General features: G+C 36.9%; 1 protein-coding gene and 1 long non-coding RNA gene across 4 annotated transcripts in view; one reads left to right on the top strand and one right to left on the bottom strand.

The window, feature by feature from the left end:
- Positions 1 to 14,310, top strand: part of CPSF3 (cleavage and polyadenylation specific factor 3) — a 21,986-nt gene extending 7,676 nt beyond the window's left edge. For all 3 annotated transcript variants that reach the window (XM_030037013.1, XM_041128821.1, XM_041128822.1), the window contains 11 exons: positions 1,649 to 1,824; positions 2,206 to 2,364; positions 3,138 to 3,284; positions 4,303 to 4,455; positions 5,455 to 5,563; positions 6,321 to 6,419; positions 7,514 to 7,608; positions 8,180 to 8,267; positions 11,532 to 11,601; positions 12,205 to 12,301; positions 13,993 to 14,310. In XM_030037013.1, the coding sequence (XP_029892873.1) occupies positions 1,649 to 1,824; positions 2,206 to 2,364; positions 3,138 to 3,284; positions 4,303 to 4,455; positions 5,455 to 5,563; positions 6,321 to 6,419; positions 7,514 to 7,608; positions 8,180 to 8,267; positions 11,532 to 11,601; positions 12,205 to 12,301; positions 13,993 to 14,094 (1,295 nt within the window). In that variant the 3' untranslated portion in view covers positions 14,095 to 14,310. The remainder of the gene's footprint in view (positions 1 to 1,648; positions 1,825 to 2,205; positions 2,365 to 3,137; positions 3,285 to 4,302; positions 4,456 to 5,454; positions 5,564 to 6,320; positions 6,420 to 7,513; positions 7,609 to 8,179; positions 8,268 to 11,531; positions 11,602 to 12,204; positions 12,302 to 13,992) is intronic.
- On the bottom strand, positions 13,673 to 15,377 carry LOC115350919. The gene is made up of 2 exons (XR_003926654.2): positions 15,247 to 15,377; positions 13,673 to 14,107 (listed from the first exon to the last, which is right to left on the bottom strand). It is a non-coding gene; the product is annotated as an uncharacterized LOC115350919 (long non-coding RNA).

Below are 15,377 nucleotides of genomic sequence, written 5' to 3'. Positions count from 1 at the left end.
TTTCTAGGCTTCTTTGCTTCCTTTTAGCACATTTAATTTGTACTATGTTACGTGATTTTTCACTAGTCTTTTTGTTCATGCAAATGCTGGCAAGATCAAAAGGTAACTGTCTCCAAATTAAAATACTTATTTTTAGGAATATTGAATCTAAAGTGTTACCTAATATACTTGAAATTCTTCTCACTTTCTGTTTCAGTTTAGTGCAACATTAGAAACTAGTTTGTTTTCAAAATGTGTTACTGGTCTATTCAAATGTTAATAAATTTGGATCTAGGCATGGGGTAATATTCGATGTTGTAGGATTATTTACTACTTATCATTGATTGAAGGTTTTTTACTTTATAGAGGAGATAAAAACTGAACATTTTAAATCTTGTGTAGCCATTAGTTTGTAATTTGTTGGCCTCTCCTTGCTGTGTGTAGATATTAAAATGAGTTTCTAAAGATAAGCTTCTAAACACATCTAGTAAAGCTAGACGTGCAGTTGGATGCTTAATTAGATAGAAAATGCAATTGCATCTCACATGCCTACACAATTGAGCCCGCAGACTTCTGTGTTTGTTTTTCTTCTTTTCATAAGTGTATGACAAAAAAAAAAATACTGTGTTATGGTATAGAAAATTGTGACAATGAGTACAGTCTTTTACTGTCACTCTTAAGTCCTGCTGTTGGTTATCTTTTATTGGCCGTTTCCACCTTACACTTGGGCTTATTAAGATAGTCATGGCAGTGAGCCTCTCTGACATGTTCTGAATAGCTTTGTCTGCAGATGAAAAATGTTAGGTTAAAGCTGTATCATTTTAAATGTACAAATACAGCCAAAAGAGTGTACCTCTATTTTTGGATGATTGTTCCTCACTTACACAATATAAATATGTTTTAGACTAGCAGAACTGTATCCAAGTGGGAAAATGAATAAGTTATGTTTGTGTAGTTGCATTCAGATCTCTTCTTTGTGTTTAGTAAAGGTTATGGCTACTGTCATCAGTGATAAAATAAGTTGTGGTTAGTGAAGGCTTTCTTCCTGGTTTTGTTTCAGTTAAGCTTGTAAAATATAACTGTTGGTGATATACAGGAAACCAGGCTTGATAACTGGGTGATACCTACATGCCTTGAACTCCACGCATTTGTTTTACAGAACTTTGATACAGTGAATTCTCACCAACATATCTATGTGCAGATGTCCCTACCTGTTAGATGTATAATTAATATTTGACAGAGACATTTTAGCTTTATTGCAGTGGTGTGGTAAAACTTGCATTGTTGTAAATGTAGATTTATTGCTGTGTAATACCATGTACGCTTTATACCTTGTAGCTGAAGTCGGTGGTTGATTGGAATTTGACCTGCCAAAAATATCAGAAGTTCATCTTTTTCTTGTTTGTTTGCCTGTTTGTCTGTACTAGCTGTATACATTTTTAGTTGGTGATTGCTTTTTCTTCTTTAGTAGAGCAGGTGAAAAAAAATAAGTCTGTGACTTTCTGTAATAAAAATAAAAAACCCCACTGCTAAATCTGTTTTACAAGAAGTATTAACATTTCTGAGAAGCATGCATTTTGGAGATAATGCTTTGGACGGGGTTGTGTGGTTTTTTGGTTGGTGGTTACGGGGTTTTTTGGGTTTTTTTCATTGTTTTTGTTTTTTTTAGATGAATACTGGCAGAATCATCCTGAACTCCATGATATCCCTATATACTATGCCTCCTCTTTGGCAAAGAAATGTATGGCAGTTTATCAGACGTATGTCAATGCCATGAATGACAAAATCCGCAAGCAAATTAACATCAACAATCCATTTGTTTTCAAGCATATTAGTAATCTGAAGGTAAGCTTGAGACAAGGTTGTCTTACAAAAGAGGAAGGGTGACAGAAGAGTTCGTATTTGCTGAATAGTTTGCATGTTTACCATCCAATAGATTCATTAGGTACAGGTTTATATGTGAGTTATCTGCTATCCCAGTGTTTAGAGGGCTGGTTGAGGGGAGCTTATGCCCCAACTTTTCTTCCTCTATAGATCCCTGTGCTTATAGTTGGCTCCTTATGGGCATCAGTAGGAGGAACTTTCCTGCAAAGGGCACTTTTTATGAGGATGGGATATAATTGATGAACATAGGGCTCTACTTGTATGTTGTTCAAGGGTGCAGCTAGGCTGTCCTTCGTTTAAGTGAGTTATGGTAACTGATATTCATGCTGTTTGTCCATTTAGAGTATGGATCATTTTGATGATATTGGCCCAAGTGTTGTGATGGCTTCCCCAGGTATGATGCAGAGTGGCTTATCCAGAGAGTTGTTTGAGAGCTGGTGCACAGATAAGAGAAACGGAGTAATTATAGCAGGGTACTGTGTTGAAGGAACGCTTGCTAAGGTGAGTTGCTAATGCACCACAACTTCTTCACATGAAGTAGTATTCCATGTTAAGTTTAAAAGGAATTGGCCAATAGCAACTTTATATTAATTTACTGACAACCTACACTGTCAGGTATGCATAATTATGTAGTCAAAACTTACTGCTTTTGGCTAATACTAATGAAAAGTACACAAAATTTGCATATGGCCATTTCCAGTGATGTTATACAGAATAATCTTTCCTAGGAGCAGTTATCTTGTCATGAGAAAGAATGATTGATACTTTTCTCCATCTTTAGACCCCTTCACTGTTTAACTTTTTGAGAGGGGTGCCCTAACCCTAATTATAGAGGAGTAGTTAAATCTAACACTGCTTAGGTGTCAGAGATCAGACTGCCTTGCACATGTTGTGCCACTGTCTGGTTGTAGAGAATGAAATCCTTCCTTCCAAATTCCAGCAACTAAGGGCAACCAGAGCATCTAGTTTTGCCTTTAGAGATAGAAGTCACACGCTTGTTATAATTTCAATGCAAATTTGAGAGAGATGTATCTGGAAGAAGAATGAACTCCCAGATCTGCTGAGGATGCAAAAGATGAAATGGTGTGTGTTGTGCATGTTTTTTTCATTTGTGAGTGTGTGTGTTGTGAAATTTGAGAGATTTTTTTCAGTTCTTCATATTCAACCTGGCTGCCAATATTATTTCATTGATTTTTGAAATGTAAAGCATTAGTTATATGCTGTCTGTAGGAAGCTTTCAATTTTTTATTTAAAGTGCTCTTTTATTTTTCTAGCACATCATGTCTGAACCTGAAGAGATCACAACTATGTCAGGGCAAAAACTCCCACTGAAGATGTCTGTGGATTACATTTCTTTCTCTGCTCACACAGATTATCAACAAACTAGTGAATTTATCCGGGCCCTGAAACCTCCACATGTGGTTAGTATACATGCTGCCATTTCTCCAGAGTGGGATTCATCAAACTGGTTCACAGCCTTGAAGCATCAAGGCAGGTACTGGTGTCTATCAGTAGCCAGTATCCCTATGCCTTGAATAATAAAAGGTGGAGATTTTAACCATTTTTCGTCATGTTACCTCAGCAAAGTAGAGGAACTTGCTCTGGACTGTCTGCATGTGGGATATCTGGGGATGACTTTCAGGAAAGTGGTATGGTCCATAAACTGTTTCAGCAGTGTTTTGCACAAGTAAGATACAGTATAGGACGACATTAATGTGCATTAGGGACACTGGTGTTGGAATAGTTCACTGGAATTTGCCCCAAAATAAACAAGTAAACATTGATTTGAAGGTATGTAGCAGGCAGCAAAAGACAAAGGCAGCACTTGCGGTTAAAAGAGTGAGTAAATCACAGGGAGCAGGAGGTGTGAAGGACCAGAATATGAAAATGGGGACTAGGATCTGAAACTTATTGAGGCTGGAGGAGAATCAGTGTGCAAGCACAGGTAAGAAAGAAAACAAATCATAGCAGAAGAGAGGATTTAACTTGGCAAAGAAAATTGTGAATTGCGAACTGTGAAGCATCCTCTCTGAATTGCATGTTTATTATGTTTATATTTATCTACATGCAGACACAAAAATGTAAAGCTAACTAGATTTTATTGTTGAATTTAAGTTAATACTTCCCTTTCATAATACAATGTGTTTGTGTTTGAAAAGTTAAATGGAGTTTCTGTAATGCGTTCTGCTTATTTGCATGTTTTTTTCTACTAGTACTCAGGATCATGAAATCTAGGCCTTTGAATGATGCATAGAATTCATAGACAAACTTAGAACTACATAATATAATTGAGCTAATGTTTCCTATATTGTGACATCATGAAATTACATTTTTATAAAGATGAGGTACATGACAGCAGTTTTCTTGGATAATTTGTTTACCAAACGTGTCTGGTTGGACAAATAACTTCTGCTAAAAGAAAAACTGTCTTTCCTATAGATTTTAGTTCATGGTGAGCAGAATGAAATGGCCAGATTGAAAGCAGCATTGATACGGGAATATGAGGATAATGATGAAGTTCATATAGAAGTTCATAATCCTAGGAATACTGAAGCTGTGACATTAAACTTCAGAGGAGAAAAACTTGCCAAGGTATAAAATCAGTGTTTTCTTATCTGTACAACAGCATTTTCATCTGGGATAAAAACTACACATTTTCTTCCAAGCCTCTATTTTTAATTGGTTTTGGATTGTGTATGTTTCCCAGGGACTCAACCTATGTGAATGTTTTGCATTTAGTGTTGTATTTGGGGTTTAGTTTTGGGGGATTTTTTGGTGGTGTTTTTTTTTTGTTTAGCTCTTCACTCTTCCAACCTTTTCTTGTGTTACATCTCAGAATGTTTGTTGGTTACTCTGACCTTTTATTTTCAGAGTTAATATTATACTATGTTTGATTTTTCTGAGAAAACTACATTTCATCTTCTGCTGGTTTTGGCTGGGATAGAGTTAATTTTCCTCACAGTAGCTGGTATGGGGCTATGTTTTGGATTTGTGCTGGAAACAGTGTTGATAATGCCGAGATGTTTTAGTTATTGCTGAGCAGTGCTCACACAGAGCCAAGGCCTTTTCTGCTTCTCACCCCAGCCCACCAGCGAGGAGGCTGGGGGGGCACAAGGAGTTGGGAGGGGACACAGCCGGGACAGCTGACCCCGACTGACCCAAGGGATATCCCCGACCATATGATGTCATGCTCAGCTTATAAAGATGGGGGAAGAAGAAGGAAGGGGGGACTTTTGGAGTGATGGCGTTTGTCTTCCCAATTAACCGTTATGTGTGATGGAGCCCTGCTTTCCTGGAGATGGCTGAACACCTGCCTGCCGATGGGAAGCAGTGAATTAATTCCTTGTTTTGCTTTGCTTGCATGCGTGGCTTTTGCTTTACCTGTTAAACTGTCTTTATTTCAACCCACGAGTTTTCTCGATTTTACTCTTTCTTATTCTCTCTCCCATCCCACTGTGGGGGGAGTAAGCGAGCAGCTGTGTGGTGCTTAGTTGCCGGCTGGGGTTAAACCACAACACATCTCCATAGTTACCTTTAAGCTATGAATACTTCAGATTGCCTTGTTGCACTATGTGTGTTTTTTCTTTCCAGGTGATGGGTTCTTTAGCAGATAAGAAACCAGAGCAAGGACAGAGAATTTCTGGAATCCTAGTTAAAAGAAATTTTAACTATCACATCCTTTCTCCATGTGACCTCTCCAGTAAGTAAAGACAGTGATGTGCTCAGTAGGTAATTGAAACTTACTGTATCCTTCTTTTTTCATTAAAACGTATACAATACTGGGGTTTTTTTCTGTAATTTTGTGTTTGGTAAGCAGTTAGTGAACAGCTTGGTTTTATTTTGTTTAGGTTTGCCTAAAGTTCTTAACTGTTATAGTGAGAAGAAAAGCATTCAATTCATTGTCCACTGAAGTTTAAAATCTTCTCTATTCTTTCTGTAACAGAAAAGAAGCAAAATTGCATTTCCCTTCTAGTTACTTAAAACTTCTTCCTCTGCATGAAATGGCATAAAACATGCCACTGAGAACAGAAAAGCACCTTGATCAATTGTCCTGCCAGTTTCTAAAATGTTATTAGTTTTTAGTGTAAAAAGTTACAGTACAGTGAAAATATTTGTGTATTGCTCCTATGCTATTCATTACTAAAGAAATTGATCTGTTTTCAAAATAGAAGAATAATTATATGTAAGGTCAGAAGAGCTTGAGGGAAAGAAATTCTGCTGTCTTAGTTCATTGTTTGCCTCTAATGGGTATGATAAAATAACATGCTCTTGCTGGTTTCTTAACCACAAATATATTATTTATCGTACAATAGACGCTTGACCCCTGTCTTTACAAATTGTTCTTTTCAACCCTCTGTCTTAAATGTATCAATGCCATTATTTATCTATAGTGGCAATTTTATTTTTTAAGAAGTAAAAGGATAATTTTTAATACGTACTTTTTAAAATTCTTTCAGATTATACAGACTTGGCGATGAGCACTGTAACACAGACACAAGCCATTCCATATACAGGCCCTTTTAATCTGCTTTATTATCAGCTACAAAAACTTACTGGTGCGTATTTGGAAAGACATGGTCATGATTTCTAGCGCTCAACTTGTTTTAAAACAACTTCCAGTCTTCAGAGGTCTTCTGAGTGGAAATTTCTTTGCCAGCAACTGAAATGCCACAATTTCATATTTTACAACTTTCATTAGATTGTGCAGCTTCTGCCAGATCCAGTTCATGAGTATGACACATTGTTTTGGGGGAATTCTACTGTAGTTGTATTACAGAATCATGAGCATATACCAATATAGAGCCTAGGCCAATTTTTGTCTCCTGTCAGCTCCCAAAGTGAGTGCTATAGCCGCTCTGATGTAAAATTTATTAATTGATCTTTTATCTCCAGCCCCAAAATAGCATGGGTAATGCCATCCATTTAATAAAAACAAAAGCTCTGTCCTCCTTTGTGACAGACAGCCTCTTATGTCCTTCCCCAAGAGGCAAGAATCTAACCTTGTTGGCTTTTTCTGAGTCAGAAGCCATTTAAATCTGCCACTAGTGTGATCCCCAGTGCCCCTGTCTAGCTTTCTTAAAGGTTAGAGGCAACTCCTGTCCTAGTTCATTAAAGGCAGGATCCTTCCCAGATTTAAAGCTCAGGAATTTTTTTTCTTCCCTGGTGTCAGAATCTAATTCTATATCACTAGTGAAGGGAAAACCTGTATTTATTTGATGTTCAAGTCTCAACCTGAGTGCTACCTGGCACACATGCTTTGGTTTAAGCTCTATGCTTATGTCAGGAATGGGTTATTCTTTAAGAGTATAAGAGGAGCTGGTTAATTCTGCAAAAGGAGTACTGAATTTCTCATTTGTTTTCTTTTTCATTGGTGTACTCACATCAGTGTACTAAGCCAGTCAAATATGAGAATTCAAAACAAGTAAAATGGCCAATATTACATACTAAAAAACCCCAAACAATCCAGAACAAAGAAAATAACATTGTCAAGTAAGGGGAAAGAGTATGCGCTTCCATTTTGTGAGCTGCTCTGAGCAGTTGTGATAACAACAGCCATATTCTTAAAATGACCCATTTTCTTATGCAGATAAAGATATTGTTGCTTTCAGTATAATTTTATTCTTGCTAACCATTTGTTGTCACTTCTTAGGTGATGTAGAAGAAATAGAGATCCAACAAAAACCAGCCCTGAAGGTTTTCAAAAATATTACTGTGATCCAGGAACCAGGCATGGTAGTCCTTGAGGTGGGCATTGGTGAGGGAGAAAGAAGTACTTTGTTCTCCAGTTTCTGGAATAGTATCATATAGATGCCATGCAGAGTTAAATGTTTTAAGTGATTTTCTGTTGGATGACAAGTAGAATGAAAGCTAGAATGAAGTTCTCCTTGAACTATGGTCCTGTGTTGATGCATGTTGTTTTATTTAGCCACTGCTAGTTTCTTTTTTGCTGTGACTCAAGAGTATAATGGCAGATTCAGTGCCCTTTTTTTATTTGGGAAATAGTAATTGGAAATAATGTCAAATGGTGTTCCCTCCTTCCCCTTTCCCCACCCCCAAAATAGTTGTGGTAATTAATAACTATTCCATAAATGTGCTCAGAAACATTCAACAGCTTGAATTTTTCATGGGAAGTTACTGGAATATACCAAGTTAGAAGTAGTTAATAATTTGGTGTAAAATGTATGACAGTCATTTGAAGCTAGAATTCAGAGAAAAGCAAATAGAACACAATGAATGTTACATTGTTTTTCTGTTGCATTATTCACTCAGCCCAAATAATGAGGTCAAATTGTGAATATTTTTTTTTATCTTCCAGTGGGTGGCAAATCCTGCTAATGATATGTATGCAGACACCGTGACAACAGTGATACTGGAAGTTCAGTCAAATCCCAAAATACAGAAAGGTAGTAAGTTTAGTGTAAGCTTATTTAACAGAGGCATTTCTTCTTAATTTTTTTATGTCAAGCTTAGAGGGATATAATGCCTTGCAATACATTGCAATCCCCCTATTGTACTTCCTCTCCTTATGATTTAGGGAGTAAGATTTGCTACTTAAAAACAGAATTACAACTTGGTCTTCATTATTTGTAACACATTCATTTGTTGAAACTTTCTTTTATAGGGCAACTGGTAGCTGATGGAAAATGTGACCTTATTTAAAATAAGTTAAATGTTACTCTACCTTTTTGTATATAAACAGTTTATGATATCCCATTTAAATATTTCAGTTTCTTATTTGAAAGTTGTGATTACCATTCATGAGTGGTATTCCTATAAGCGTACACCAGAAAGAGTTAGGTAGACAATGCTGAAAAAAAAGCCAGGCTAACTTCACAATTACACTTACGCAGACCCTGTAACCAAGTAACATTATTGGGTAGTGATAGCATCATCGGATGCTGGGTTTGACATTGCTGTTCAAGAATCACAGCAATTTTGTTGGGATTACTAGTGATGATAGTTTATAGTTTTTGTTCCACTGTTTTGCTTTTGAACATGTATGTCAGTGTGCTAAGAATCTGCAGCAAGTATTGAATATTGGGTTGGCCACTGAGGATAAATGTTGGCAGCTTGGCAACACAGTAACACAGATAATTTAATGATAATCCATTTATCAAAATAAAATAAGGAATTTTTTTTTTATTTTCTAGGGGCTTAAATCACTTTTTTGTCACTACCTGCATTATTTTACTTACAAAGATCTTAAATTCTGCCTTTGTGTACCCTTGCTCACCTAGTGAAATAAGTGACATTTGGGTATCCATCTTAGAGCATTATTCATCTGCAGTTTGGATGTAGTTAGGCAAGCAGAGCCCAAAATTCTGTTCCTTGGGTGTTACATAAAAGTAGTACCATTTGGTGGTTGGTTTTGTTGGGCTTTTTCAGCAAAAGGGCAATATGAGTAGACATCTTCTTAAATTAATCCCAAGGTCAAACTCAAGGGGTATGTCTGTAATGCCCAGCAGGTGTGTTCTGTGACCATAAAATAGGGGACCAGTGGCAGATGTGACCTTAGTGCCCATTTTTCCTTTGTGTGGTAACTAGAGTACTGAGGTGGAGGTGAGGAGGTCCTTCTGACATGAACCCAGGGCACCCAGGACACATCTGAGGTGTGTGCTTGAACCTGGAAGCCTTCAAAGCAGTCTCAGTGCCATATCCTGTACTTATCACCCCTTGGGCCTCCGACTTCCCTGTCGACTCATTCCGTGATCATCCTCCTTTTAACCAGTTCCAATGTTAAAAATTCTGTACACATCTTCTCATCTTACCTCAGGGTTTTTCATGTCGTTCTGTATCAGATCCTTGTAGTGAAGGCTGATGGTCAAGTTCTACAATGTATCCTTAAAATAACTGATAATTTTAAATTACCAGAGACTGATAGTGAGGGGTTGGATTGATCTGTCTCTGTGAACCCCATGTGATGTTTTATTCATAACACTTCTAGTAGATTTTTCTTTCCCAGCCAGCATGGAAAGCACTAGAGCTATATGGACAAATGGATGTTTATTTTCCCTGGGTTACTCCACTTGTCTTTTTATTATATATTTTAATGATTTTATATAAAATAGTAATCAGTGTTCTTTAGGTGCCTAGTCCCATACCTGACTCAACAAATTTAAAAAAAAATCTTTTTTCATAGGTTTATAAATTCACATAGCAGTTCTTACTTTATTTGGGGATAAAGGTTTACCAGTCACCTTGATCTAAGCAAATTCAGATTGTAATTTTCTTATCTTGGTTGTGATCATTTTCAGTTTATATCAGCCCTTGTAGCCACACCCTTATGTTCTGCTCCACTGAAACTAACCAAAAATAAAATTTCTATTTTTGGGTGGTACTTTGACCTCCTTTTTTGGGGGTGTTTTGGGGTTTTTTTTTCCGTATCTTTTATATGGCTGAAAAAAACTTCTGCTGTTTTGCTAATTTTTTTAAATTTCTTATTGTAATATCTGACTTGGCCTGACTTTTGGTAGTCCCCACTTTCTCTGTATGATTTGTTAGTGACAGTGTCTAGCTCCCCCCACCCCTCCCCAGCTAATTCCTCTTTGTATTTTTATGTGCCTTTTAGCATTATTTCTCATGATGTTTCATGCTGGTGATTCTGTCATCTAGTCTCAGGTGTGGTTTCTTGCAGGATTTTTTTTTGCCCTTATTTGGGGTAAAAACACATTCCAAGTAGTTGTCGCACTTGTATATTTTAGAGTATGTTCACAGGATCACAAGCGATTGAATTAAAATCTCTTAAATTACTGTTGCTCAGCTGACCATGTGCCTGCTCTTACCTCATTTCCAGTATAAAGTTATTTTGCTTAGTACATTCAGTTACTGCATCTTATCTAAGGGATGGTAAATTTTTAAGATACACTTGCTTGGTCTCTTGCAATTATGAAGTTCTTCAAAGAATTTCTAACTACCATTGTGTTCAGTTTTCTGAATTCTTCAGCTGATACAGAAGTATTGAAAACTGGTTTTTCAAAAGCCTTACCTCTTTTGTTTATCCACCAGTGGAAAAGGTAGTGATTTTCACAATTAGCTCTTCCTATAGACTTCTTCATCCTTTAACAATCAAATACTTAAATAATTATGTTCAATAGAAAATTACTTGTTTTAAACTACCTCTTAATTTTGAAACCAAGTCTAAAACCAGTATCATTATTTCAACCTCTCTGTGCTGAAACATATTCCAGGAATGTCTGTGCCTATTACTACTATTCGCGTTTGCTGTCTGGTTTTACTTTATGTATTCTCTGCATGCTCCTAGCCTCCATGGTGTGGTATTTTCCTATAATAAGAGAAAATGGAGGGATTATAAAGAAATGATGGAAGTAGATTATTTTCACTTTTAAGTAAAGGAAATGTGAGAAGTAATGAGCATTAACAGTAAAAAGGAGCATTAAAAAGTGAGAATTAGATTTGCAAAGTTTTCTATTTTAAAATGTGGTAAGTACAGGGAACATATATTTGACATGTATGTACTTCCTTGACTCTTTCATCTTTTTTTCCATCTTTTTTTAATACATTTTCTTTATAAATTGTTTAAACATAGGTATCTTATGTAGCTTTTGGATTGTTTTTCATGAACGTCAGTTGGGAGCCAAGATGTATCAGTTAGCCAATTTTCCCTCCCAGCAAATGTCTGTGAAAGTGAAATGACTTTTTCTTTTCAGCTGCAGTACATAAAATTTCCAAAAAAGTAGATATGGAGGTGTATAGGAAGAGAATGGAAATCATGCTTCAGTAAGTTGGCATATATTTTTCTAAAGGAAAATGATCACTGTTAGTCATGTAAATACAATAATTTTAGTATAATACAGTTTAAAGATACAGTTATTTAAAAATACTTTATGCAAATTTACTTCACTTTCATTTCTGTGAAGGCCAGGAATTAAGTAATGAAAGAGGTGCAGTAAAAAGTTCTCAGCATCATTAAAATTTTGAATACAAGGCACAGTTATTTCTTCCAGAAGCAGATTTTTAAGTTGTCCCCTAAAATTATGCTACGAATGGTTGTGAAAATATGTTTTTGGATCACATCTCTTTTAAAGTGTACTCTAACGTATATTCTGTTATTTATGTAGAAATCTTGCCTCTTTTGAAATCAAAAGAATCCTTCCCTTCATTTATGATGATTTATTTTGGTAAAATATGTACTGTTATGTGACGCCCACTCTCATTATAGTTTAGATTGGTATTTGTTAATTACATCTGAGTGGGTTAAATAATAGTTGCTGAAAGGAGGTACTCTGCTGACAAAATGCCTTTGGAACCCTGAGGTTAATAGAAAGAAAAGCGTAAGTTTGCTGTTTGGCCACGTCTTACACACATAGGTCTTTGTTTTAGGGATATGTTTGGAGAAGACTGTGTGAGTTCAAAAGATGGCTCTGTCCTATGCATCACGGTTGATGGAAAGACTGCAAACATTTCACTGGACACTCGGGTATGTACAGCAAAGCACGTGCTTTTGTGTGCGCTATGTTTAGCAGAGGTGAGTCACCCGTCTAGTGTACAGTGCTGCCTAGAATATCATGTACCCATTTGCGAAGGAAATGTTTTTGTATTTGGTATCAAAACAGCTTAAGGCTATTCACTTTCCATTAATTTCATTGACATTCTCATCAGTCGATCAGTACCCAGCCCTTTCTGAGAGAAATACTGATCCAGCCTGCAAGCTGAGTTTACTGAGTTTGTTACCGAAGCATTTCCTAGAGAGTTTTCTTCATTAAAACAATGCTAGCAATGTTTATGTAACAAACACAGTAAATTTGGAAGAATGCCCAGTATTTTTCAGCAGCTCTCTACTTGTATAAAAATGAATAAAGAAAGATTGTAGAGGAGAAGCTGATTTAACCCACAAATTTTTTCAGTTTTTTAATAAACTTATGCTACATTTCCATGTGTATATAGTACAGAAAAATACGGGACTGATGAAGAGAGCTCTTGCAGTAGAGAAAAAAGTAACCAGACTGAAAAAAATTTCATACTGCTTAATCAGGAAGTTAGGTTTCATTTTCATATAATATAATACTAAAGTATGTCATTATTGTTAAAAGACTTGTGTACTGACAAAAACCCTAATGGCAGCTCAACTGCAACAGCATGTATCTTTCTAATACTCATTTTACATACTGTGTTGGCAATGGCAAGCTTATGCCATTGTGAACCAAGTCTTACAAGAAAGATCTGTCCTTCTTTATGTGCATATGTATCTTCTTATAAAACTTTAATAGCTTTAAAATAAAAAGCTGTTTAGTGTAGATCTAACTATATGGTGGGACATGTGGTTTTATTTTTTCCGTGTTAACTCTTAACACAGTGCTTTTACAGTTAACATGCTTTTAACAGTATTGTTAGATAACATTAAATGCATATTTGCTGTTTCAAATGCCTTCCCCCCCCCCCCCTCCCAAAAACACCATTACTGTTGAAAAGAGTTACTTGTTCAGAAGAGTAACGAGTTAATGCTGAATTGGAGAAAGTACAGTCCTAGTACTTTCTCTAGGATCAAGAATAGTATTACTATGCAAATGCTGCCCTTTGTTTTTGAGATAGAGCAGTCAGGGGATTGGGTTGAATGTTGATCAACTTGCATGTTTGGGGTGGGCATCTTTCTCTAGTAAGACTTGTTTTCGTGATGAATTAATCTCTTTGGGGTTTTATTTTGATGTAAATGTTACCTTATGGGTGTGGGAACATCAGTGTGGAGACTCCCTGAGTACAGGTGCCTGTACCTCTGTGATGAATGCACGTCTTTTACAGTATGTAAATGCAATGCGGGTGAATTCACAGATAAAATGAAATTTCCAAGGACTGAACCTTGTGTGGTTTTATTTGATTTTGAATTAAATGCAATCTACAGAACTATGCATTTTACATAGTAGTTTTGAAACAATTTATTAATCAAATGTAAAACTCGATTAAGCGTCTTGTTCATCAGCAGGACTTGCATAAGTCTTCTCTGAACTCTTCTATGTGTTGGCAGACCATTTAAAAACATACAGTGCTGCTCTTGATAACTTTCTTTTCAATTTGCATGACTACTTTTTCCTTTCCCCTTATGAGCATCCTTCACATGCTGAAAAGGAATATGAAGTGCTAGTTGTTCTAACATACTTTGTTTTTTGTTCCCAGACAGTTGACTGCGAGCCAGGAAGCGAAGATGACGAATCCCTTCGTGAAATGGTGGAGCTGGCTGCACAGAGGCTTTATGATGCCCTCAGCCCAGTATACTGACCTCTGTAGATACCTAGGACACATGAAAAAAAAATCTTATAAATGCTCAATTTATTTGGACTATTTTTTAAGAGTAAATAAAATTTTTTTCTTCAGTAAGTCAAAAGTATCAATTCTGTGACTGTGAAACTGCTGAGTTATTTCAAATCATGGATGAGCAACCTTATAGCAACTATATTTGTGCATATAGATCATAATAAAATCAGGTAAAGTGTGCATATGTTCTTTTTTCTTATGGGCACATACAAGAAATAAGAAAAAATTCTTAACCTATCTAAAAGTAGAATTTCAAAAATTAAATTGAGAAAGGTTTATATTTTTGAAGATCAACGACCAGTTGGAGGATAAATTGGATGGTTTGCGTTTGCATATGCTCAGAATCAAGCTTGTATATCATTTCGTTCCTGTCAAGGCAGCGACTACCTGCATGCTTGTATCTGCTTGAAGTCAGAGGGGGCTCGAACACATTTAAAATGGAATCTGTGTTTGCGTACTGGGGCTAACTGGAGCGTTAAAACTATCTACCCAGGCATTGCTGTTAACTGGGCTAGATGAACAGAACCAGCTTCAGGCGAAGCCAGTGCTTACGACCTGTAACCGCCTCAAGCGCAAATGGCTCCTGTCCCTATTTCTGTGACAGTCAGCACACATCTGCTCCCGCTGATGGTCTTCCTGGGCAAAGTGAAATGGAGCGTCACAAACGGCAGCGTGTAGAGAAGAATTTCAAACAGGAACGGGGTACTCCGAGTTAGCTGGGGTTGGTACCAAACAGTAAAGCATGCTGAAAAACGTCCACAGAAAGTGAGTTTTCTACAGAACTTTCTCTTGTTTTCCCCCCTTTTCTCAGCTGATTGAATTGGCACCTGATGATCTTTATAGCGGTGTTAGTGTATTAGTATTAGCAGAATTAGCGCATTATTACTGTTAGCAAAATTAACGACAGCATCCCTCCCCAGACTGTATGTCGTTAGCTAACAGTATGAAGTCGTTCATACTGAAGTATCACCTATGAAGGTGATAATTGCACTTTCTTAAAAGGAAGTGTCTCTGTGGAACAGATAAAAACCTTATTTTTTTAAATGCTGCATGTTTTCTGAAATGTGCTTTCAGCCAACGTGTGTTAAATGTGTCGGCGGGTCAGGCCCCCGACACCGTCTTCTCCGTGCTGCTGCTCCCGGCGGGCCGGTTTTTAACGCGGATCTCGGCCGCCGCCGGCCCGTTTCCCGCCGCAGAGGAAGCGGCGAGGCCTCCTCTTCCTCCTCCTTTTTCTCCTTCTCCTCCTC

Source organism: Aquila chrysaetos, chromosome 15 (assembly GCF_900496995.4).
Source record: "Aquila chrysaetos chrysaetos chromosome 15, bAquChr1.4, whole genome shotgun sequence".
Classification (NCBI taxonomy): domain Eukaryota; kingdom Metazoa; phylum Chordata; class Aves; order Accipitriformes; family Accipitridae; genus Aquila; species Aquila chrysaetos.
The sequence above is the reverse complement of the archived record's forward strand: the minus strand, read 5'-3'. Positions and strand labels throughout refer to the sequence as shown.